The sequence below is a fragment of the Xenopus tropicalis genome, chromosome 6 (genome assembly GCF_000004195.4).
Source record: "Xenopus tropicalis strain Nigerian chromosome 6, UCB_Xtro_10.0, whole genome shotgun sequence".
Lineage (NCBI taxonomy): Eukaryota > Metazoa > Chordata > Amphibia > Anura > Pipidae > Xenopus > Xenopus tropicalis.
In genome coordinates this window covers 98,826,422-98,852,309 of record NC_030682.2, presented here as the reverse complement: position 1 = coordinate 98,852,309, position 25,888 = coordinate 98,826,422, and the positions used below count along the sequence as shown (strand labels likewise).

General features: G+C 38.2%; 1 protein-coding gene across 1 annotated transcript in view; it reads right to left on the bottom strand.

Annotated features, from left to right (window-relative positions):
• mbp (myelin basic protein) overlaps positions 1-25,665 on the bottom strand; it is a 91,317-nt gene extending 65,652 nt beyond the window's left edge. Inside the window, exons 1-2 of the mRNA NM_001016592.3 lie at positions 25,471-25,665; positions 7,572-7,647 (exon numbers count right to left, since the gene is read on the bottom strand). Of these exons, the coding sequence (NP_001016592.1) occupies positions 7,572-7,622 (51 nt within the window). The 5' untranslated portion in view covers positions 7,623-7,647; positions 25,471-25,665. The remainder of the gene's footprint in view (positions 1-7,571; positions 7,648-25,470) is intronic.
• Between the last annotated feature and the right edge of the window lie 223 nt (positions 25,666-25,888).

Here is a 25,888-nt window from a genome sequence, read left to right as displayed (position 1 = left end):
ATGACTAGGAAGTTAAACAGAAGAATTGTGAACAAGTACCTGTCAGTATGCTGCTGCTGAGAAAATGCAGCCAGATTAACAAGCATCATCTCAAAGTGTTTCTGTCTCTCAACCCCACTAAAGACTACTACATCAGTTTTACTAAGTTGTTCATGAGCATTTAATGCAGCACCCACCCAATTTTAGTGTAAAGATGGTTTACACTATACACACACAATACAAAACGGGTTGGTATTCAGAAAATAACATTTTTTTTATTTAGCCAATACAGAGAACTGATGAAGCAATAAGCACAGCTGGGAAGCATCTGCCTACAGTCTGCTCTTTTTGCTATGAATGTAGTGTAACTTGATGCCTTCACAACATTCCAAAAAAAAAAAAAAAAAGGAAAGCAAAAAAACAAGAAACTACTTTCACTGAAAAATCCTGCATCTCTCACTGGATAAAACATCTGTAAACAGCCTTTTCTGCAGCTAAAAATAACAGTGAAGACTGTATTGCGTATGACAAGAATTTGTAAGAATGATGTAGTAAATATCATCAGGGTCAGTACATTCACTTAACAAGCTCTATACCACATTTCCCATGTCAAAAGTATTTCCGAGTGCATTACTGCCAGATTATTAGTCCTCAAGAGGGAAAAATTTACTTGCAGACAAAGAAAGAACTGAAGTGCTTTTAGGGAAAGTATTTCTCTGCATAAGCAGTTCTCTACTCTCCCCTTAATGAGGAAAGTATAAAGATAAACTTCATCACCCTGCATGATAATTTGTTCCTGCCTTGTGTGACTTTGATAGGGACCTTAGATTGTAAGCTCCACAGGGGCAGGGAATGATGAATGAATGCTGAAAAATGTCTGTAAAATTATGCAGAAATGTGCCAGAGGTATACAAATAAGGGATAATAATTAAATAATATTGTCTGTTTTGATTCAGGCAACACATCTAAATAATAGCCCAAAAAATTTTACCACCACAAACACAAGTTTGCTTGTGAATAAAAGAATTTCTTCAATTTTATATGGAAGTATTGAAAAACTTACAGAAGCACAATACAGCTTGAAACTCTGCTGTTTCTCATAAGTCTTCCCTTTTCTTAAGCCAAAACGAGAATTAATTTTCTACCCATTGCTTCCAGCATGCTTCACATTTGAACTGCTGCACACTTTTAAACACTGAATAAAACACAGAATAATTTAGATAATGATTACCAAGTTTTACAGACCGTTGTACAGAACTACACTGGTGCACGGATAAAAATGCCTGTGTGTAAGAGTTCTAAGGCCAATGGCAGATTAGTTTCTTTACTGGCATATATACACCAGCGGAAAACAACCGATCAGCTGCCTTTCGCTACTTAATTGTGTGTGCACTTACAACTGCAGGATCAGCCTATCAACACACAAAGCTGATTTCCAAGTGGAAATGCTGAAGTGAGCGTTTTTGTGCTGAAATCCGCTCTGTGTGCCACCCTTTTTCCTGCTGGTATATACCCCAGCAGAGAGATTGATACATACTCTGAACAGTCCATTTTATTGCAAGCCTTTCTTATCTAGTTGTTCCTGTAAGCAACAACATCCCATTTTCAGAAATAAAAGAAACAAATTGCAGAGGAAGCATTATAAAGTTTCTATGGAAATATTCTAAGCAATATTGTTCTCTATTTTGCTATTTAAATATACCTTCTCTTCAGATCACTCATGCAGTGATAGCTCTATTTTATAAATGAAGATCTTTGCTGGAATAGATGATAGTGTAAAAGCAATGAATTGTGTTGCTAGTTGAAAGCGTGACTCTTAAGGGAAATTCACATACAATTCGTATAAAGGTCTCATCAGTTCTCTGGTTATAACAATTAAAGCTGCCCCTATGGCAACACAAAGGCCTGTTATTTTCTTGTTCAAGGTCTAATAATCTGTTCTAGCATGTTTTAGCCTGTCAGTGCTCACAATTTACAAAAACATGCTTTATTATCTCTGGACATAAAAGTAACAAGCAGATAATCAAAGAGTCAGGCTTTTATTAAGGCTATATTCCAGATTGTTTTAAAAGGAACCTGGTATATTTATCTCCAGCATATTTAGAAGGTGCCACACATATTTGCAGTAATGCTGTTCAACAGTGATTAAACTAAAAAGATAGGGGGGCTGCCACTGCTTTTTGGGGCATCAGCCAGTGGGTGACCCCGTGCCAAATCCACTATTTTGGGATTTGGCCAAACCACGAATCCAGCACTAAAGATTCCACCGAATCATGCACTAAAGTGAAACCAAATCCAAATCTGCAAATGCAAATTAGAAATGCACACTGTAAAAAATGTTTAAGTCCCATGTTCATGTGAGGAAAAGTTACATAATTTTAAGGATTCCGATTTGGTTTGAACCCTGGCCAAATCCCAAACTAAATACTTGATTCAGTGCATCCCTAATATTTAGGATAATATATTTCTATCACTGTAGATTCAGGCCAAGGCTTATAGGGGTGAGATAAGGCAGTAAACATTAATTTGTTGTTTTATATATTCTAGGAATAAGAGGACTTACAGCAAGGGTTTCATGGATCTTTAACCTTTTGAAGCTATTAGATCAGGTCTAACCAAATTTTGTTCTACAACAGGAGTGAATACTTTCTCAAGGTACAGGCATACCTTCAGTTTTCCCAATAATGCCCTTAAGTCTCCCCATATTTCACCTGTTCAGAAGCATCATAGGAAAAAAAACTGATCTCTGTAAACTAAAATGCCACGCTCCTACACCAAGACCAAGACCCCTGTACATGCACAGTGTGTAAGACTATGAGGAAGATTCCAGCTGTATGGCTCAGATCACACATTCCTAAGGGGGGGCCTTAGGAATGTGTGATCTGAGCCATACAGCAGGAAGGAGTTCTTAGTATTCTTATGGGAGGGGGGAGCAGGAGAGGGGAGAGCTGCACAGACTCTGGCACAAGAATTAAGGAGACAAGGAAGGAGACAAGAACTCATGTGTTTCTTTTGACAGAGGCAGCGTTTCTGTGAGTGCTTATGGCTGTATTTACATAGACCTTTCTGATAAAGCTTACTTAGTTTGTACCTTTCCTTCTCCTTTAATTGCTTTATGCCAATCAGGTCCACATCAAAGGGGTTTCTAAAATGGCACCTACCATTAAATGGTACAGTGACTCCCAACGTTACATGGTACAACACCATGTCTAAAATGGCTTACATTAAATGGGGAAACCACCAAAAGCACCTGTCTCCACCAAATCACTAGAGCTGGAAAAAACTGTTAGTATTGGTAGTTTTCATGGCAAAGATGCTCTAATCAGAAGTTTCACGATGAAAAGCAGCACTGGCCCTGCCAGTCATTTCCCATTCATGTGAATAACTGGAAGCAAAGGCAATTTTTAGCACTACTCTGCTGTTTTCTGGGGCAGAAAACACACAATGTCAAATTATTCTCCTAAGTGCTCAGTACATAAAATGCATGTGTGCCAATACCCTACACTTCAGGTTGCAACTAAAAAGGAAAGAGCAGCATGCAACTCTGGAACCTGCTATGTATGTGGGGCAGATAGGGGGTGCTACTATATATAGCATACAACTGCTGGATATGGGAAGCAGCAGAGAAGCACTAATCCATAAGAGCAGTTGCCTCAAATCTGTTGCTGAATGCATTTAATAATTTCTGCATTTGTCAAAAAAGTAATTGTGCAAAGATTGTTTTTTTTGAAGAGAAAGGGAGAAATTTAACATTTCTATCTGATCTTGCACACATTTCAGAAACAGACAAAACAGGAAAACTTTAGTGGAAAAGACAAAATATGTGCAGAGTTTAAGACAAAATATGTGCTGCAGGCAAGAGTCTGCTGGGACCAAGATGAGCTTGAGAAGATCAAAAGCCCAGTTGCAGAGCAAGTGAGAGGATGTTTTGTAGCTGGGAAACATATCACTTTGCTACCACCACATACATTTCCTGAAGATGAATTACATAATACAAGCAAACACCAAAGCAAGACAACACAGGGGAGTTTATTTAGAATGTTAAATAAGAACAATTCAGTGCTAACATTCCTCCTTTTTATACATATCCTATTAGAAATATTGCAGGTGGTTTTTTTTTTTAAATTTAAATACAGGTATAGGATTCCCTTATCCGGAAACCCGTTATCCAGAAAGTTACGAATTACGGAAAGGCCATCTCCCATAGACTCCATTATAAGCAAATAATTCTAATTTTTTAAAGTGATTTCCTTGTTCTCTGTAATAATAAAACAGTACTTTGTACTTGATCCCAACTAAAGTATAATGAGTCCTTATTGGAGGCAAAACAATCCTACTGGGTTTACTTGATATTTAAATGATTTTTAGCAGACTTAAGTTATGGAGATCCAAATTAAGGAAAGATCCCTTATCCGGAAAACCCCAGGTCCCGAGCATTCTGGGTAACAGGTTGCATAACTGTATATAAATTGCTTTATTAGAAGAGACATTTAAAATTTATGTAGACTTTTTACATATGGAATAGCATTATCTGCAAAAATATAAAATTAATTTAGAAAGACACCTAAGAACTTCAAATCATTTGGTTCTAAGAACTAAATGTTCTAAATGTCAACATGAAATTTTCCAACTTTCTGAATTCTGTACAATTAAATGTGATGATGAATATCAGAATAATTAACCAAAGCTATGCATCAATATAGCATTTTATGCAGCCATTTAGGCTCTGCGTGAATGTTCTATGCAGTTACCCCTTGTAAAAAATGCAATTACTTCTAACTAGAAGCAACGGAACATCATTTATTTAAGTGGCTTATTAAAAAAACTGCAGAGCAATAGAAACCCCAGTGATGGAAAGCAGTATTTCAGAGAAAAGTAAGTACACTAAATTGTTATTTATAAATGCATGCACTCCCTGGAACCAATGTAGCTTTCCCTATATGTAAAATCCTTTAATAAGAGATGCCAAAAATGGTACAAATGGTACATTATCTTTATTCAGTTTTTGCAGTTTATCGATATGAATAAAGATGGAGATGTTATATAGTTACTTTTGCAGATCAATATGAAATATTTAACGCCACCAAAAACACTAAACATTTACCCAATTTACAATGTCCAAAAAGCAAAGGGAATCTTTATATTAGGATACATGTGATGAAATCAAGTGTTCTCTCTGGGCCTTTTTTGCCGTGAGTATCACCTGGCATTTTTTCCCCCTGCATGCACCATGTCAGAAATTTTTAATCCGAAGCCAGTAGGACTTTGATCTTTATTTGCATAAGCGCTTAGTCCTATCGGCTTTTGCTAAAACTACTGTAATGGGGTATGTAATGGGGTAGGGAAAGGTCAGACACATACTTATTTTTCTCCTGCCGGCTTTTTACCCCCCGCCACTTTTTTTCTAGGGAGAAAATACTGAAATTAAACAAACAAAAAAACCATGCAAAATATATACCTGAATGCAATTTCCTTTTAATTCGGTACATCAAAGACTTTTCCAAAAATATTTTTCCTAACCAAGTCCAATGTCAACATTTTTTCTTCTGCCTAGCCTCTCATAAATTCTCTCTTTTTTGGCTGTTACTTTTGCACAGTGCATGCACCAGACCTTTGATGCCTAGCCTTTCTAACCTACTTCCTTCAAAGAGAACATCATTTCATGCACTTTCCTCATTGCCGAAAGTTGATGGCATTGGGCTAATGTGTAAAAGTGTAAGGACTTAAAAGGGATTAGTTAAACTGCCACAAAAGGTTTGCAAAGAGATAATCTGGCAGCTAATGTTAGGTTGATGCAAAAGTATTGGGCACAGGAAGGTTCTGAGAAGGAGACACAATTAAAGTGCATAAAAACCAAAAACTCAAATGTAAAAATTCAGCAGCTAAAAGTTTGTGAGTTCACGTAGAAGTCAATGGGAGTTATCCTAGGCAAAGTCAAGCCATATATTCAATGAGATATTCAATCTTTTCAAGTTATATTTGTTTTTTTTTTTATTCAAACAAATTTACTGTATTAATTAATAACCAAGCATTTAAGTTTTTCTTTTAAATGTGGGTTTGAGTTAGATAAAAAAAAAACTCAAAAATTCCTCCAATGTGAAGACAACTTCCGGGTCAGTGCACACAGTAATTTAAGTACCCGTCACCTTTTCGCAGTGCTGCTATGGAGCAGTTTATGACTAAAATTCTAAATGAAGCATTTAAAAAAGACAAGGGGGAATAGGGTAGGCATATTATTAGAGATGTTTTAATAAGATAATCAAATATTTATGTGTTACTGTTCCTTTAAAGTCTGCTAAAACATGATATAAACATTAAATAACCCCAATAAGATTATTTTGTCTCCAATAAGGATTAATTATAGCTTAGTTGGGTTAAAGTACAAGGTACTGTTTAATTAAAACAAACAAAAAGGAAATCATTTGTAAAAATGTGAATTATTTGATTAAAATGGGCTTCCTGTAATTTGATGCTTCCTGGAGAATGGGTTTCTAGAAAACAAATCCCATTCCTGTACTAAGAGTACCCAAAACGTCCACTTAATAAAGCGGTTTGTGAACAATGTTGGGCTGCTGTGATGTACTCTTTGGTAACTAGTAATCTTTTATTACCCTTCACATATTTCCTTTGATTTGTAGATTGTAAGCTCTTTTGGGCAGGGCTTTATATGTTATTTTGTATGTCCAATGTATGAAACTCACTTATTGTACAGCACTTCGGAATATGTTGGCGCTTTATAAATAAATGTTAATAAATAACAAGAAACATGGTGAATAAAAGGACACACCAATACCAACTTGTCTTAAAATAAATGATTCTCTTAATTAGTTTTGTGTCATTTAGTATAGGTAGAGACATATCATTCCAGAAATTTACATACAAGCATACTTACCGTTATAATATACTAACCATATCAAATATACAATCTACTAAATCACATACTGATATAAATGCTACATGTGGTTTTATTTAGTTTCTGGAATTTTTTTTTTTTTTTTTTAGCAGGGATTTTTGTAAATGTCCTGTGCATGCTAAACAGCCAGAATGAAAACAACAATATTTCTTTTATTTTTCACCACAATTAGCTTGGGCAATAAAATGCTTAAACCTTCCCTCCCTTTAGAAGCTGTGCAGACACATGAGCAATTTGCTTTTTATATAGAAAAATGATTAGAAATGCCCCTTCACAGACACATGTCTGTAAAAGCCAGACAAAATAAGTTCTCAATGTATCCAATTCCCTGCTAAGCATGGGGCTATACTAACCTGCAGCTGATCTTGAGATTTTATAAATATCTGTCTAAAAAGTAACATTATAAAAAATATATACATGTAATAAGAAAAGTTGTTGAGTCCCTTGAATTAAATCATTATTTCTCTATTACATTTAATTGCAGCAAAATATGGTTGCTGCTCAGTAAAATTATGAGTTTGTTGCACAGCACATTTCTAGATGTATAGGAAATTGCACATCTAAAACAAGCTAAAAATTGTTCAACACCTGAAAACAGATATTGACCATGTTCTTTTATAAGCTAGCTAACACTTCACAAATTTCCAAGCACTAGATCTGCAACTGCCAAGTTTCTTACCTTGGTGGGATTGTCATTGATGTGGTCTTTTTTTCCAACAGTGTTCCCCATGGTGCTTAAAGCAGTATTTCAAAATCTAAGCAGGAAACAAAAACAGAGAGCTTACGAATAAGACCAGTAATAGTAAATAGTATTTCCTAAAATAAATTCTGATTAATTAAAGTGCAAGTAAAATCTAAAAACTTTCTGTTAAATATGCAGTTTGCAGCAATAAAGAGAAACATTACCTTATGTTTGCTGCGTAGCCATCAAACTGAAATATGGCAATAGAGTACACATTTATGCAGCAAATAATTGCTCTAAACCAGGCCATACATGCCCAGATTTGGTAGGGTTTGGCATATTTCGACCATACATATTTGGTAGGGTTTGGCATATTTCGACCATTTTGCATCTATCATTTCGAATAGATGCAAAATAGATACTACATGGATCTGTTCAATTTATTACTGCACTAGATCAAGGCTGTCAATACGGAGGTCTGTGTACCAGATGTGGCCTTTACAATGATTTATATGGGCCCCAGTCTGCCCAAAGCTCCATAGACTCTTTTGCATGACATAACCATTGTAAAATAATCTTGACCTCAGACATGTGGAATGACAAATAATCAGCCTACTACTTGTAAAAAAAATGCAAAACACTGCCCTGAATAATGCATTTTATGTTCCCTACAGAAAAATGCTTGTTCAGCCTACTATACTAATCAGCCATTCAGTGTGAACATTTTAATTAGAAGCATTGCATACTGCCTTGTTTCCTCCACAATTACGTAGATTGCAACAGCACTAATTACTTATGAACCATGCAGCATGTGTTAGTAACAGAAGTCCTATAATGCCAAACACCTATCAAGTCCCCATGCTCCAGGGCTAGGCAGTAATTAAGATGTGCAATGCACAGCATGACTACATAAGAGCTACCGAAGTGTACAGTATGCCTCAGAGCTTTAGCATTAGAAATCAGTCCTGCAGCAAGGTTATAGATATTTTTAAAGTTTCATTTTTTATTTTCTCATGTTTCTCAGAAGGGGGGCTCATGAAGAGTGGTTACCTACCCTCCAAACCAGGTGTGCCCAAAAGGTAGATTGCGGTCTACCAGTAGATCACTTTAAAGTTTCTGGTAGACCTCGAGGTGGAATGCAGTGGGATGACAACCCGCCACTTCTTTTTTCCCCCCAGTATACTGGAGCTTTTGAGTGCGGCTGCTCAAGCCATTCGTCTTTGTAGTTTCATTCCAGTAAAGAAGATTGCCCCACCAGGTCACCGTATATATTTGTTCCCACTTTAATTATGTTTTTGTGTGCAGACTACAAAGTGGGCCATGAAGAAAGGAAGTAAAAACTAATACAATCCTTTTACATTAAACTTGAAGTTGCCACTTGAATAATGTAATGTGGACATTAAATATGAATTTGGCACTGCATATGTATATTGCTATGTGTATTTGTTAAACATTGATTGACACTTTATCTTGCTTATTGCGCCAAATGATAGACGTCACACTATTTTAACTGTGGTAGATCTCATGACAGAGGCCAGGTGGCAAGAGTAGATCACAGGGTGACAAAGTCTGGGCACCCCTACTCTAAACTGTAAAAATGTTATACATTAGTTTAAAGAGAACTAAATTGAAAATTAATATGGCTAGAAATGCTATATTTTATATACTAAACAGGCCTAAAGGTTCAGCATCTCTATACTAGTAATGATACAGGCTTTTAAAGTTGTCACAGGAGCTTCCCATCTCGGATTTTGTTGTAAGGGTCAATGCAGGGTCGGACTGGGTGGTGAAGGGCCCACCAGGGCTTCCGCCCCAGGGGCCCTGCAGGTGCCCCCGCCCGCCATGTCCCCTAATTCCCTCCTCCCCCCTTGCAGGGGCCCCACTGACCCCCCTTGCAGGGCCCCTCACCCGACGTCCTCCCCCGAACGTGCGTAATTTAAAACGTCGGGGCAGGAGCGGTCGGGCAGAGGGAGCGCAGGTAAGGGTTGGGTCTAGGCCGCTGGGGCCCACCGGGATTTTTCCCGGTGTCCCGGCGGCCCAGTCCGACCCTGGGTCAATGACACAGTATGCTCTAAGCAGCTGTTGAGAAGCTAATGAAAATGAGGTTAGACTCATATAGGCTGATGCTACAGGGCTGATTATTAAATTCTGATGCAAACTGCACTGGTTTCAAAGCTGCAATGTAATGAAAGTCTAAATTCACTACTATTACCATACCTTTTATGGTAACATTATGCTCTATATATACAGTATATTTTGAGTCAGTAAGCTCAGTAACTGACAGCAGTACAGAGCAGATGGGGAGATACAGGGGGCATAAATTTAAACCACCAACAATATTTTCAGCGTGAAAAAAAGTTTGTGCAGTGAAAATTTTATTCACATATGGCTGTTTTGCACATGTTTTCCCCTAAACAGTTACATTTTGCACTGCTGTGCCTGTCTTTCCTTTTCTGCAAATTGCTGTGAAATGCGCATTTCACATAAAAATTTGCAAATAGCTCAGGTTGAGGTTTGCGTGAGCACGGCCACTGCACATGTTTGTGTGTGAATATAGCACCAATTTTTTCTTTGCAAATATAAATTCACAATTTGCAAAATCCGTTTAGCGAACATTCAGATGCAGAGAGTGTGCATAAATATTCACAATTTGCGATTATGCCATATTTAAAATGACTCTTAAAGGGAAACGAAAGGTAAAGTCACTTGGGGGTGCCAAAATGTTAGGCACCCCCAAGTGACTTTAACCGCTTACCTCGTACCCCGGGCTGGTGCCCCTGTTGGGAGAAAACAGCACCAGCCCGGGGCACCTGGAGCGGATCGTTTCTGTGTTCTGGCTTCCTTTTCCGGAATGCCAGCGGTGGGCGCATGCGCAGTAGAGTGAAAAGCCGACTTTAATGTTTAAGTTCGGCTTTTCACTCTACTGCGCATGCGCGCGCAACGAAACAGAAGGAAGGAAGCGCCGGCAGCTACCCCGGGCTGGTGCTGTTCCCTCCTCACAGGGGCACCAGCCCGGGGTAAAAGGTAGGTGGTCAAAGTCACTTGGGGGTGCCTAACATTTTGGCACCCCCAAGTGACTTTGGCTTTCTTTTTCCTTTAAGGACAATCCTACTGCGAATTTCACTATGTAAACAATTCTGAGCTGCACACTTTGTAAATGAGAATTTCCTATATGCTTACTACTGAATTTGTCCTGTGCTAAGGACATTTGGACCCTAGCAACCAGATAACAGCTAAAATTCCAAACTGGAGAGTTGCTGAACAAATAGTAGAATAATTAAAATAAATATATTTTAATATAATAATTTAAAAATAATAAAAAATGAAAACCAAATTGTCTCATAATACTACTCTCTACATCATACTAAAAGTTATCTCAAAGCTGAACAGCCCCTTAAATTTTTCCCTTGCAATGGCATAGGCAAACAGACTCAGCATATTACAAATCTTACATACTATTATGTCAGATTTGCAGCACTGTCACAGACACAGAAAGCGATGCAGACTGACAGGAGACACAGCCAATATGGGTTAAGTCTGCTGCCAGTACTAAGTGTGACATAATATAAGTAAAAAAGCAACTGTTGTGTTTATAGGGGTCACTGACCCCCCCAGCACTGGGTCTGCGCAGAACTGAAGGATCAGGAGAGGGATGATTCTGAGGTGAATATCTCTTCAGTTGCACATTTTTTTTTGTTAACTATCTATATGGCAAAGATTGTTCTATTAATGTGAACTGTTAGATTTGTAAATGTTGTACAAAGGTGAATAACCCCTTAAAATCTGCTTCTGCTATATAGTACAGCACATACTAACCAGACTTACCCATAACGCAAACACTGTATCAATAAGTAACAAATTAATTCTTCTGCATTGTACTGAAGTGTAACATTAAGCAGCACAAAAGAGATGTCACAAACCTCATTACTTGCCTTTAGACACCTACAGGCTATATTTAAATAGCCTGAGCCATTTTCAGTTTCTAGAGAAACTGGAAAAAAAAGTAGTAGGTTTTGATAACTTTATTTTTCACTACTTTTTACAGGCTGTTTATAAGAATAATTTTTCCTTTGTATAGTATATTTATTTTAATTCCTACTAATTTTATAATCCATTCCAGCTAAATATAAACATATATATGTATGTGTATATATATATATATATATATATATATATATATACACACACACAAATTATATATATATATATATATATATACACACATATACAGGTATGGGATCCCTTATCCAGAAACCCATTATCCAGAAAGCTCCGAATTACGGAAAGGCCATCCCATAGAGCCCATTATAAGCAATTAATTCTAATTTTTAAAAATGATTTCCTTTTTCTCTGTAATAATAAAACAGTACCTTGTACTTGATCCCAACTAAGAGATATTTAATCCTTATTGGAGGCAAAACAAGACTATTGGGTTTATTCAATATTTGAATGATTTTTAGAAGACTTACGTTATGGAGATCCAAATTACGGAAAGATCCCTTATCTCGAAAACCCCAGGTCATGAGCATTCTGGATAACAGGTCCTATACCTGTATATGTATTATGATAATAAATGCTAGGAACTGGTGCACATCAATTAATGTCCTACCAAAAATTGATTGTTTCTATAGCAGCTTTAACTGGTCAATGCATATTGGCCGTTACAGGGTTAAACGTATGGGACCCGTTATCCAGAATGCTCGGCACCTGGGGGTTTCCGGATAAGGGGTCTTTCCGTAATTCGGATCTCCTACCTTAAGTGTGCTAATAAAATTATTTAAACAGTAATTAAACCCAATAGGAATGTTTTGGCTCCAATAAGGATTAATTATATCTTAGTTGGGATCAAGTACAGGTATAGGACCCGTTATCCAGAATGCTCGGGACCAAGGGTATTCCGGATAAGGGGTCTTTCCGTAATTTGGATCTTAATACCTTAATACTTAAGTCCACTAAAAAATCAATAAAACATTAATTAAACCCAATAGGATTGTTTTGCATCCAATAAGGATTATTTATATCTTAGTTGGGATCAATTACAAGGTACTGTTTTATTTCTACATAGAAAAAGGAAACCAGTTTTAAAATTCTGAATTATTTGATTAAAATGGAGTCTATGGGAGTCAGCCTTTCCGTAATTCGGAGCTTTCTGGATAACGGGTTTCCGGATAAGGGGTCCGATACCTGTACAAGGTACTGTTTTATTATTAGAAAGAAAAAGGAAACCATTTTTAAAAATGTGAATTATTTGATTAAAATTAAGTCTATGAGAGATGGCCCTTCCGTAAGTCGGAACTTTCTGGATAATGGGTTTCCGGATAAGGGATCCCATACCTGTACTATAAACATCACATTAATAATTCTGGCCCAGTGGGTGCACATAGGGAAGTAAAGGGGGAACATCCGGCTTCCGAACCAAAGTTTGTTACGCAACTAAGAAACCCCTAATATACCTATCACTGTAATCTGTTCCTTCAAACAATATGAATACCATTTTATATGTATTCAATTCTCTATAGAAATGCATCAGCTTAGGGGCACATGATTATTGTAAAAATGTACAAGATCAATACATTTGTATTATTAACTTTTCTTTTATATAATGTATACAAATAAATTATCCAGGGGGTATTATTTGGCTGCCATTGCTGGCTGGGGACTTTGCGGGATCAGAATGTGAAGGACTTGTGTCTTTTATGAACATAATTTACTGTTTTATACTGTTTTTCATCTAAACCCTTTAAACATACTTTTACAATTATAACAGGGTTCATAAAGTGCAGAGTACTGCTGTTTATCTATTAATTGATTGACACTTTATGCTACAGAGAAAAAAAACATGGCAAATACAAGTCATCTTCTGTTTATTTACATGATAGGAGCACTCTTGAACATTTCAATCTGGGGTCTAGCAGCTCATAACCCCTTTTATTCCCCCTTCTAGTAGCCAATTCAATAATTGTAGAATTCTTCCTATAGAATTCTTCTATAGTTTCCAATCAGGAAATTGATCTTTCACATACAACCAGACAGACAATTAAAGCAGAGCAGATTAATGAAGAGACTGTTAGCAATGAAAGAAACAAATATGACATCCAAAATTATGTCAGTGATGACTACATGTCACAGCTTGCATCAGAGGTCAGAGAGTCCATTTTTAACATTACAAACTGTGGAACCTGTCTATATCCTCTATAGGTAACCAATTTACAAGACACACAAGATTAGTGGGTTCTAGAATGTGCCTCCCATTAGACACAGAACAAAATGTGCCCATTTCTTTAGCTCCACTGGCACCATTCTTAAATAAGATTCCATTTGTACTTAATGGAGATCTATCGTGGAAGTAACAATGTAATATGAGCTTTATCACATGGAAATAAGGAATAAATATGATTAAATATTCAGTATCATTTCTGAAATAATCAAGATATACTTAAAGGAGAAGGAAAGGCTAATAAAGAGTTAATCTCAAGCTGCAGGCATACCTTCAGTTCTCTCAATAGTGCCCTTAAGTCTCCCCGTATTTCACCTGTTCAAATGATCAGAAGCCAAACAGGAAGAAAAAACGCTGAGCAAAAGAACTAAAAAAGAAAAAAAGAACTAAAAAAAGAAAAACTAAAAAAAGAACTAAAGAAAGTTCCCATAATGCCTCACTCCTGCACCAAAAGCAAGACCTGTATACAGTACATGCTCAGTTTGTAAGACTATGAGGAAGCTTCCTGCTGATTGGCTCAGATCACGCATTCCTAAGGGGGGGGAGTGAGTTCTTAGCATTTTAAGAAGGAGGGGGGAGCAGGAGAGTGGAGAGAGCTACAGTACGTATCTCACTCCTGCACAGACACCCAGACCAAGTGAACATGCTCAGTTAGTAAGACTATGGGGAAGATTTAATAAGACATAAACGCTCGGAGCGTTCATTCGAACGCTCTAAGCGTATTTTTGCAGATTTTTTGCGCTAGTGCGACTTTTTCGTACACCCGCGCAACAAATTCGGAAAGGTTCTGCCGCTGTTTACAATCGTTCAGTACAAAAATTTTGTGACTTTCGGATCGCCAATACGATATTATCGTGACTAATACGATTTTTTCGTAAGCATTTTCGTGATATTTGCGATCTTCAGAAATTATCGTATCCAATCCGAATTTTTCCCATTCGGGATTTGAATTTGTGTTCGAATGAATCGGTCCCTATGAGTCAGCAGGAGTGGGGACAGGGCAGAGAGCTGTATGTCTCTGGCACATGAATTACAGACACAAGAAATCTTCTCACAGAGAAGTCAGAGACCTTTCTGATAAAGCTTACTTAGTTTTTACCTTTCTTTCTCCTTTAGGGGTATATTTATCATGCTGTGTAAAAAGTGGAGGGAAGCATTACCAGTGATGTTGCCCAGGGCAACCAATCAGCAGTTAGATTTCAACAGTTAAAAAACCAAAGCAAAGCATCTGATGCTATGAGCAACATCACCAATAATGTTTTAAGGTCCCCATACACCTTCAGATCCGCTCTCTCGGCAACATCGCCACCTACGAGTGGGTGATATCGGGAGAATGCGGTCCCCGATAAGACTAGATTTTTTTAACTGCCGAATTGGTCTAAGGGACCGATATGGGCAGCTGGAATTGGCCCGTGTATGGGGACCTTTACTCCACTTTTTACACAGCATGAAAAATATACCCCCAAGAATATATTAGAGCTGTCAGTCAAACTCTGGCTCTGACTTCTGCATGAAGAGAGAATGAAGAGGGACATATTGCTAAGAGTCAAGGGGGATATATTGTAGTTTATTTCAGAAATGGTACATACCATCTTTTATATACTGAAGTGATTGCACCAACCGAAAAGTTCAGCATATCTAAAGTAGTAAAGTTTCAGTCCTTCAAAATTGCCACAAGTGTCAGTTGGGAAGTGGCAGTGACACTGCACATGCTCAATGTACTCTGAACAGTTGTTGAGAAGCTAAGCTTAGGGGTTGTTGCAAATTATCGAGCATAAAAGCTGATGCTACAGGGCCGATTATTAAATTGTGATGCTAAAGCACTGGTTTCAGAGCTGCCATGTACTAATAAATCAACCTTGTTTGGTGACATGTATATTATATAGTAATATATGAGTTTAGTCAGTTCCTAAACTCAGTAACTGACAGCAGCAAAGAGCATGTGCAGTGAATCGGCAGTAAAGAAGATGGGGAGCTACTGGGGGCATTTTGGAGTCACAGATCTTCCCTGCTAAAGGGCTGTGGTTGCCTGTGGCACAATGTGCAACATTTCTGCCCTACTGTACTTCTTTAGTTAAGCTTTAGTTCTCCTTTAATAAAATGTCAGCCTGCTATCACTATATAGTGTTTGTTGTTATCTAAGGAACAAGTCTGAAGCTTATGCTAAGGGGCTGATTTACTTACCCACGAACGGGTCGAATGGAGTCCGATTGCGTTTTTTTCGTAATGATCGGTACTTTGCGATTTTTTTCGTATGTTTTGCGATTTTTTCGTATGTTTTGCGATTTTTTCGGATTCTTTACGAATTTTTCGGATCCAATACGATTTTTGCGTAAAAACGCGAGTTTTCCTATCCATTACGAAAGTTGCGTAAAAAGTTGCGCATTTTGCGTAGCGTTAAAACTTACGCGAAAAGTTGCGCATTTTTCGCGTAAGTTTTAACGTTACGCAAAATGCGCAACTTTTTACGCAACTTTCGTAATGGATACGAAAAACTCGCGTTTTTACGCAAAAATCGTATTGGTAACGAAAAATTCGTACAGAATCCGAAAAAAATCGCAAAACATACGAAAAAGTCGCAAAATGTTCGTTTTCAAGTCGGAACTTTTCCAATTCGGGTCGGATTCGTGGGTTAGTAAATCAGCCCCTAAGTGTAGTGTGACCATTATATGCACGTAAAACCTTAAGTTGCCTTAGTATGTATGCCATGCATATATTTAGAGCTGAGATTTGATTTCATGATTCATAAATACACATTTCAATGTGCTTTAAAACCATATCTCAAGGTGGCTATACACATTCAGACTTTAGAATTCTTCCGACAAACGTTCATATATTGGTCGTACGTTTAAATGAAACAATCTGAAACTAACATTCATGTAGGATTCATGTACGATAAAGCCTTTAAAATACAAATAAGAATGAATAGTTGGCAGACACCAATCGTACGAAAGTGACTTTGTAGGTCCCCCAAGGATATCGTCAGATACACAATACATGCACATATTTTATCATTATCCGACAAAAGTTTTCTAACCTGCCCATTCGACTAAATGACTGATCATCATGGTAAGAAAACGATTGGGCTGATAATTTGGAGCCCACACAGGGTCCGAAAATCTTACAAAATCTGTACGTGTTTCGCCAACATCAGTCACAGGTAACAATGGGCATTGTCCTGTTACTGTTTATGCTTCATATCACTAATCATATTTCTGTCTTTTAAAAAATAAAAATTCCCTGTATGCATTTATTGGTTATTAATTACAATTATCTTGTACAGGTATGGGACCTGTTATCCAGAATGCTGTAATTCAGATCTCCTACCTTAAGTCTACAAAAAAATTATTTAAACAGTAATTAAGGTACAAGGTACTGTTCTATCATTAGAGAAAAAGGAAATAATTTTTAAAAAATGTGAATTACATGATTAAAATGGAGTCTATGGGAGATGGCCTTTCCGTAATTCGGAACTTTCTGGATAATGGGTTTCCGGATAAAAGGTCCGATACATGTACCTATAGAATGAGTTTTTTCTAACAGACTGATCTGAAATGCTCAGAAAGGGTACCTGGGCTTTATATAAAACATCATCCAGATAACAAAATAGTTTTTTCTGCCATCATAAATTATGACTGGCAATTCACAGTGAATCTGAGGCTTCAGTGAGCTGATTCTGCTCAGAGGAAAATACACCATAACAACATTAAATATGCAATCTCTGTTTCAGTAAATTAAGCAGTGTGACTTTCTGCTTACCTTGCCTGAAAACTACAGAGAATTGACATGCTTCCCTTAAAAGCCCAAGGCAAGGCTGAAAGTCAGACAGCAGCTTTTAAATATTTAGTTATTTTTCTTCAAATCTAGATCAAAGATAACTAGGATATTTATTTTCATATATATTTGAACATACAGACACACACACCCCTTTTCTACATAATCCCAACTGAATGACGCAGAAGGGATAGATTTCCTTAAATCCTCTTATATTCATATTTTATAATAGTAACAACTTTCTTGTGCATAACCACAAACACAGTAGAGTAAAAGTAATTTTCTGCTGTTTCTACCCTGGAACAGGAATAAAGAAAATATACTAGTATATATAATAATGACTAAACACTTCTTCACCCATGAGAGTGTATGCACACAAATGTGAAAACAAAACTTTATACTAGTCATTCTCATTCTTATGCCTTAAATACAAGGTGGTTTTGAGCGGGTAAAAATTCAAGCAGAGATCCTCACCTTTAGTGATGTAATATTGGTGACTCCTATCCTTTTGTGGCTAATCCCACCCATATACCAATCATCAAAGAGGAGTCAGGTCGGGTCTTAAATTTTAAGAGTTCATTGGGCTGAGTTGTTTGTAGTTTGCGAAGTAGTGGGTTAGGGGTTAGGATCTAGTTGAAATATTTCTAACTTGTTCATCACTCCAATACTGCTGTAAAGCAGTTAAAAGAAAGATGACTTCACTACTATATGGGTACGTAACAATTTAGATCTTTTAACAAATATCAAAACTTTAGGAAAAAAATATATTGCACACAACAAATGCATTATAATACTGTCACAGCTTATAAACATCTGCACTACTTAGCATCCCCAAGGACTAGATCTGTGATTCCTATGCTATAATTTTTATTACAGAAACCTTATGCAACAGTGCAGCTAACACTACATTTCTCTCATATTTTTATTGCCAAAAACAATAAATTCTAAACAAATTTTTTTATGGGTCCCCATACTGTTCAGGGTTGGTCTCCATGATCTCCATGATAAATGCCTTTCTTCAATAAAACATGAGTAATAAAACATAAGCCAATTTTGTTTAAAGGGAAACTATACCTCTTATTAGGTCACTTTTTATAATATAAATTATTTGATGGTTGTGTTTATTCTGAAGGTATAGTTTACCTTTAAAAAATAAACACTGACCTATAGCAACCAATCAGTAGGCAGGCTGGTCACCTGTTGAAAAGATAAAATTTGATTGGTAGCTAATAACTAGACAAGCTGTAAAAACACTAGCAGTCAGGTCACATAATAGTCATAAATACACATGACTACAATGAACAGGCTACTCAAACCATGAGAGCATGAGTCAAGCCAGAGCAATCTAGCTAACTATCTAACTAACTATACTTGCATGGACTAATTCTGACACATTTTATTTAACCCTTCTACAAATGTACTACAACACTGACAGGGGAAGTGACATCCTGCCAACAATGCAGTACCTGTGTCTGCAAATTTAAGATTACACTACGTAAAAAACATGTTTCTAAGTAATGCACTTTTCCCATAGTGCAACAAAATTCACATAAATGCGGCAGTTAAAAGACAATACAAGATCTATAAAAGCGTACTTGAGATTTTTTTAACCAAGCTCTTTATAATGATAAAGCAGGACTGTGACACATCTACCACATAGTCTTAAAGGAGACCCAATCGCTTAAAATGGGCTAGAAAATGCCATATTTAATATACTAAACTTATTGCACCAGCCTAAAGGTTCAGAATCTCTTTAGCAGTAATGATTCCGGCCTGGATTCTGTTAGAAGCGTCAGTGGGCACTCACTTGCTCAGCTTAGGGGTTGTTACAAATTATGAATCAGAAAATGAGGTTTACCGGTTATATAAATTGATGCTACAGGGCTGATAATTAAATTCTGGTGTGAATTGCACTGGTTTTAGAGCAGTCATGTACTAATTATCTGTATAATTTACTTATCAGTCCTATTAGTGCTGGGCGGTATACCGGTTTAACCGGTATACCGTTTTTTAAAAAAAAAAAGGTATGAGTTTTAAACATACCGCTATACCGGTATGCGCGCCTCCTGCTGTTTTTCTCCTATTACTTCCGGGTTGCGCCCGTGCGTACGTGACGTCGGCGCGCATGTGACGTCAGCGCGCACGCGACGTCGCTAGGACGCATCGCTGGAGCTGGAGGAACCACAAGTTGGGTAAGTTCTGCTGGGGGGTTGTGGCTGGGGTTGGGGGGGTTGTGGCTGGGGTTGGGGTTGGTGTTGCGGGGGGGGGCTGGGGTTGTTGGGGGGTTGGGGTTGGTGTTGGGGGGGGGGGGGGGGGGTGGGGGGGCCACCAATATTTATTATTTATTTTTTTATTTATATACCGTCAAATACCGTGATACCGATATAATTTTGAAAAATACCGTGATATAAATTTTTGGTCATACCGCCCAGCTCTAAGTCCTATATTTGGACATTTATATTTTATCCAATTCAGTCCCTAAACTCAGGAAACCGAGGGCAGCACTGAGCAGTACCCCCTACTAGGGGCATCTTTGGAGGCACAGATCTTCATTTCTAAAGGGTTGTGATCGCCTTGTGCTGGTACAGACGTCCAAAATATAATGTACAACATTTCTGCCCTATTTCTTTTTTTTACATTTTATTTTGCTTTTAATAAGCATAATGTTACCATAAAGGACTAAACTCTAACCTTTCGTTTAATAAAATTAGCTTTTTGCAGGTTGGCTCTTATTTGATACTATTAATATAATGTTAAGATGAGCTGGAGAGCATGCTTTTGTGATCTGACCTTAAAGAAAATCTTAGTGGTGGTATTGCTTGAGTTTTATGTAGTTGTAGAGTGCAGTGGTGTGATGCTAAAGCTAAAGGTGTTCCGATGCTAAAGGTAACCAAAGGTCTCCAACAGTATCATAGCATTTGCAGGCATTCAGCACGTTAGTGCTGAAACCATAGTATTCTGTGGAGCACTGAGCAGCCATTGATGATGCCCAGCAATATAACTGTTTGAGATAACGTCTAAATGCTTTGAATTAGGAACTAAATAGAATTTGAAAAATAACTCATTATCATGCAAAATTAAAGCAACTTTTTAATGAAAAACATTCCCACAAACACTGAACCTTTTTCCATTGTGCCATCATGTGTGGAAAATGAAATTTGCATTTCTGTGTACATAAGACTAATACCTACTTCCGGTTTGTTTAACAAGTCAATATTTGGTCTTTTTATCATTTTCATAAATCTAATGCAATATATGTTAAGATACATACTGAACTATTATTTAGCTGCATCCCTTCTGCCTATTATTTACTGAAATAAAAAGAGAGCAGACCTTGATTTTAAAATATAGGGATAGATCTTAAACTCAAAACATGCATAAAATGCAGTATTATGGGTGACACACCAGAATGAATTTCAACACAATTTCAGCTATCCATGTGCAAAAGCCCTAACAGCAAGAATGATTCATCATTTAGCCCAGCACCCCTGGCAGAAAGGCCCAGAAACAGGAATGGAATTATGTCTGTATGCCAACTTATATTCAACAGGTAAAAGGCTAGGTATAAAGCTGCTTAGTGCTGTCATCCAAAGACACTCCTAGTGAGTCACAAGTGGTTTGATGACCGTTACAGTCCCATGCAGGCACCACATTGTGATGCATATCCTAAGGTTCTATGCAAAGAGAGAAAAAAAAAGAGATAAAAACGAATAATATAAAAACGAATAAATAATTTGAAAAAACGAATAAGAAGCAATATTAAAAGGTAATTTTGTGTACATACTTTACAGATGTTTTTAAGTAATTATTTTCTTGTCACTAACATATAACATAGGATGGTCTGTCAAAACTGGACCCCATTCTGATATATGTGGACAATATGAGCCACACAGCACAGCCAACACAAGGTCACGTGTGAAACCAGCTTATTGGTACCCAGGGCAGCCCCATTACAAATCATACAGAATCTTGGTGGCTTAAAGGAATACTGTCATGGGAAAACATGTTTCTTTCAAAACACATCAGTTGATAGAGCTTCTCCAGCAGAATCCTGCATTGAAATCTGTTTTAAACACAGATATTATTATATTTAATTTTGCAATTTCATATGGGGCTAGTCATATTCTTTATTTCCAAGGGTGCCACAGCCATGTGACCTGTGCTCTGATAAACTTCAGTTACACTTTACTGCTGAGCTGCAAGCTGTGATATCACCTCCTTCCCAGCAGCCGATCAGCAGAACAATGGGAACGTTATAAGGTAGCAGCTCCTAGTAGATATTAGTAAGAAATCCAAGTCTGGTTTGGGACTCCTCCAGTTACATGGGAGTAGAAGAAACGATAAGTTACCTGAAAGCAGTACTAATGTGTAGCGCTGGCTCCTTCTGAAAGCTCAGACTCAGGCACAATGCACTGGCATGGCTGCCTACACACCAATATTACAACTAAAAAAATATATTTGTTGGTTCAAAAATAAAATTTTTAATGGTAGAATGAATTATATGTAAACAGTTTAATTTAAAAATAAAAAGTACACCATAAAAACATGACAGTATCCCTTTAAGGTTCATCGGAGATTCTTATCCAACAATTCAGAGAAAAATATTACAGTAACATTTCTGCTACTGTATCATTTCTGCAGAGCAACCAATATAAACAAGGTTAATGTCCGCAGAGTTTAATATTAATGTCTGCCAGAAGAGAAAACTGCATAACACAATGAGGAGGCAGACACTGAATTTAAATGTAAGCGCCTATCACTGTAAACTGGACAAATTTTGGTCAGAAAATGCTGAAATGTTAATTTTCTTTCCGAACCTTACCCCCCTGGCCACAGTAACATGTAACTGTCATAAAGGTCAATGGGTGCCTGCCTGTGTGGCTTGGAGCCATATTGATGTTTTCCCAGTCAGCAGATAAAACATACTGTGTGGCAGTAGCCTAAGTCCTTAACTGTACAATAAACCCTAACAAAATATCTTCCTCATATCCACTGTACAGTGTCTTAAAGTCTCCCTGTCCATCCCCTCAAGAAGGCCAAGCATGTACCAAATTGGCCTCTGATAATCCTGACCGAATTGGTTGCTTTGAACAGTGAGTGTACCCCAATCAGCCCACTTATAGCTGATCATAAAAACACATCTATTGCAATAAAAAACATCAAATTAGTGCCATCTATTTTTTCACAGTAGTCTTATTTGTCAGATATGGTATTTGGTTGCCAGAGGCAAAAGTCACGACAAATGAAATAAATACATTGCCTTTATGTGTTAGTGCAAACCTATATTAAGGGCAGCAGGAAGTGTTCTCATTTATCCTACTTATTTTCTTATTAATTATTTTATAATCCATACAGTCTTAGATTACATAGGTTAAAAACAGATATCAGTTACCAAAATATACTCTAACACTTTCTTTACACTGCTGACTTTCATCAGATCAAATCTTTTGTTAAACTGGCAAATTCACCCCATTCAGTGAGGTCCCCAAAAAGCGGATCTCTATTCACCCATACCCTGGGCCGAATTGGGCTCTGGTCATTGCCCCTGGGGCAAACAAACGCATCATACAGTGATGCCTACATACACAAGCCAATAAGCTGATAACTCGATCTGGAGGGACCACGTCAGCAGCTTCAATCAGCCTGTGTATTGCCAGCTTTAGGGTAAGTACCTAGACTCAGTCGTCAGCGATAGATCTCTGCTATTGTGGGTGACAAACCGCTCCGAAAAGGCAACAATAGGAGTTGCTTGTGAAAAGCCCCTCTGAACCACTCCATGGGTTCTTACCCTTATGGGTGAAGACACATGGAGCTACTTAGTAGCAACCACTTGTCACAGCTATTAAACACCAGAAAATACCCTGCCATAGACAATACTGAGACCTGCCTCTTGTAAAAAATACATAAAGGCAATTATCAGTAAAAAATCAGCATTGCCTATTGTATTAACCGTGACAAGTAGCTGCTACTAGTAGCTCTGTGTGTCTTCACCCATAAGAGTAAATATATATATATATATATGATCCGGTGCGGTATTGAACTGATTAGCAACTGGGCCACATGAACGGATACTTCTCACGGCTACTAAACACCAGAAAATACCCTGCCAAAGACAAAAATGAGAACTGCCTCTTGTAAAACACATGTAGAGACAATTATCAGTAAAAGATCAGCATTGCTTATTTTAGTAGCTGTGACAAGTAGCTGCTACTAGTCGCTCTGTATGTCTTCACCCTAAGGTGGCCATAAATGATCCTGCGCAGTATTGAACTGATTGGCAACTGGGCCACATGAACAGATACTGTACAAAGGGTCATCCATGGCAGTCACCTTTATATTGTTATCTTCATTTGGAATGAGAGCACAAACAGAAAAGCAGGAAGTGAAAAAGAGACGCAGCTTTCTCATCTGCTGAAGCACTATGCACTGGTGGAAATAGTAAAATGGCAAATGAAGTTTTCCCTGCTAGATTAATGAACCGACAAATATCTGTCATGAGACTGACTTGGTAAAAATGATTTGAGAGGAAATGAGTGGGTGTTGTGGTTTCTCTAACTTGCCTACCTGTCAATACCCAAGCACCCACCCACATGTGGCATCAGCAGGTACATTAAGAGCTTAAGACTGAAATGCAAAGATGTTGCAGGCAGTGTGGTTGATGATAAAGCAGTGTGGCTAAAAATGGACAAACTGCCCCAATAAATATAAGTATGTTTGGCCTCCTTCACATTCAAAACTTCTGTTTTATAGCACTGCGGAATACAATGGCATCTTACATGTTTATGTTAATAATAATGTGTAAGAAATGGATATAAACCATGCTATATACAGAGGTTTCTACACGTGCTACAGTTCTTGCCAGCCTAACAGCACATCCCATTTTATCTCTATAGAGTTGCCCAGAAAATGAATGTCTGTGTGATTTCCGTGAAACCAGCAGAAAGGCATTTACATTCCAACATAAATTTTCCCTCTGAAAATGGAATCCAGCAGAGTGGTGTGTAAATCTGTGTCATGGCATGATATGAAGCTCTGCAGCATGACTGAGGCCTCCCTGTAATAAGTACAGCCCTGAGGTAAATTGCCCTACTACATAGGATAATAAAAATGATGATGGAGGCTGAGAGGATTAGGCAATGATTTAATTGTGTGCATTGCATGATATGCTGGCAGCCAAGCCACAGGTGTTCAAAGCAGAGAAAGGAAGTGACAAACACACCACATTATTTTGCTATCTTCTTCCCTCACTTTACTACAGCTCAGCTTCCTGGGTGGGGGGCGGGGAATACAGAAGTTGTTGGTTTTTTTTTTTTTTTGCCTTCTTGAAAAAAAAATAGTAAGTTGACAGTACATGAAACCGGAAGCGACCTGAGCAAAACAGCAATAGTAGAAAGGGCTTCCGTCAGGCACCAATGGCCCAACTACAATGGCACTATACCCAGTGCCCCCCATTGATATATATATGGTTGTCTCTCCTATTCTGTGGCCCAAATCTACTTGGCTTTCGTTTAGCCTGTGGGCCCCCGGCTACTGAACTACAACTTCCAAGATATCAGTGTTTCCTGGGGGTAATAGTTAATAACAGCTGGAAGGCCGCACGTTAATCAAGAAGTGTTCTCGGTGTAACCTACATCTACTGCAATATATATATATATATATATATATATATACACACACACAGAGAGAGAGATAGATTTCCTGTCAGTCCTGTGTGCAATAAGCGAGCAGCTCCAGGCGCGATCTCTGGCTGCAGGAGCCCATTACATTCCAGTCTGGGGAATCTGCTCCATGGCACCGTGTTTATGGAATGGGAGCGTCGGGGCAATAAAAGCCAATGCTGACCCTGCACGCATGATATACAAACAGGGCATAGGAAGGGGGAGGGACACCCGCTATAGCACCCACCGTTTACACATAAAGGCGCCTCCCGTGGGTCCGAGGACTGCAGAGCGATGAGCAGCGATGGAGAGGTGGGGGGCAGCTCTGGGGAGAGCCTTCAGCTGATCTCTGAGGTGAGGGGGCTGTAGGTGACACCAGGCTGTGCAGTCTTCCTCGCAGCGGGGCTCAGCACCGTATCCCTCCTCCCGCCTAACCAGCCTGCCCCACCCCCAGCAGTGTGTGCAGGTTACAGCAGCACCGGGATGGGGCCGTGGAAACCTTCTTCCTGCAGCGCAAAGAGGTGCAGCACCGTGCGTGATTTCTCCCCTTCCGTGTGGGTGCTGCTGCTAATGTCAGTGCGGACTCGGAGGTAATAATGCGCCCCCTGCTGGAATGCCATTGCATTCTCTCCCCGTGTGCTGCAAACCTGGCTGCCTTAGTTCTA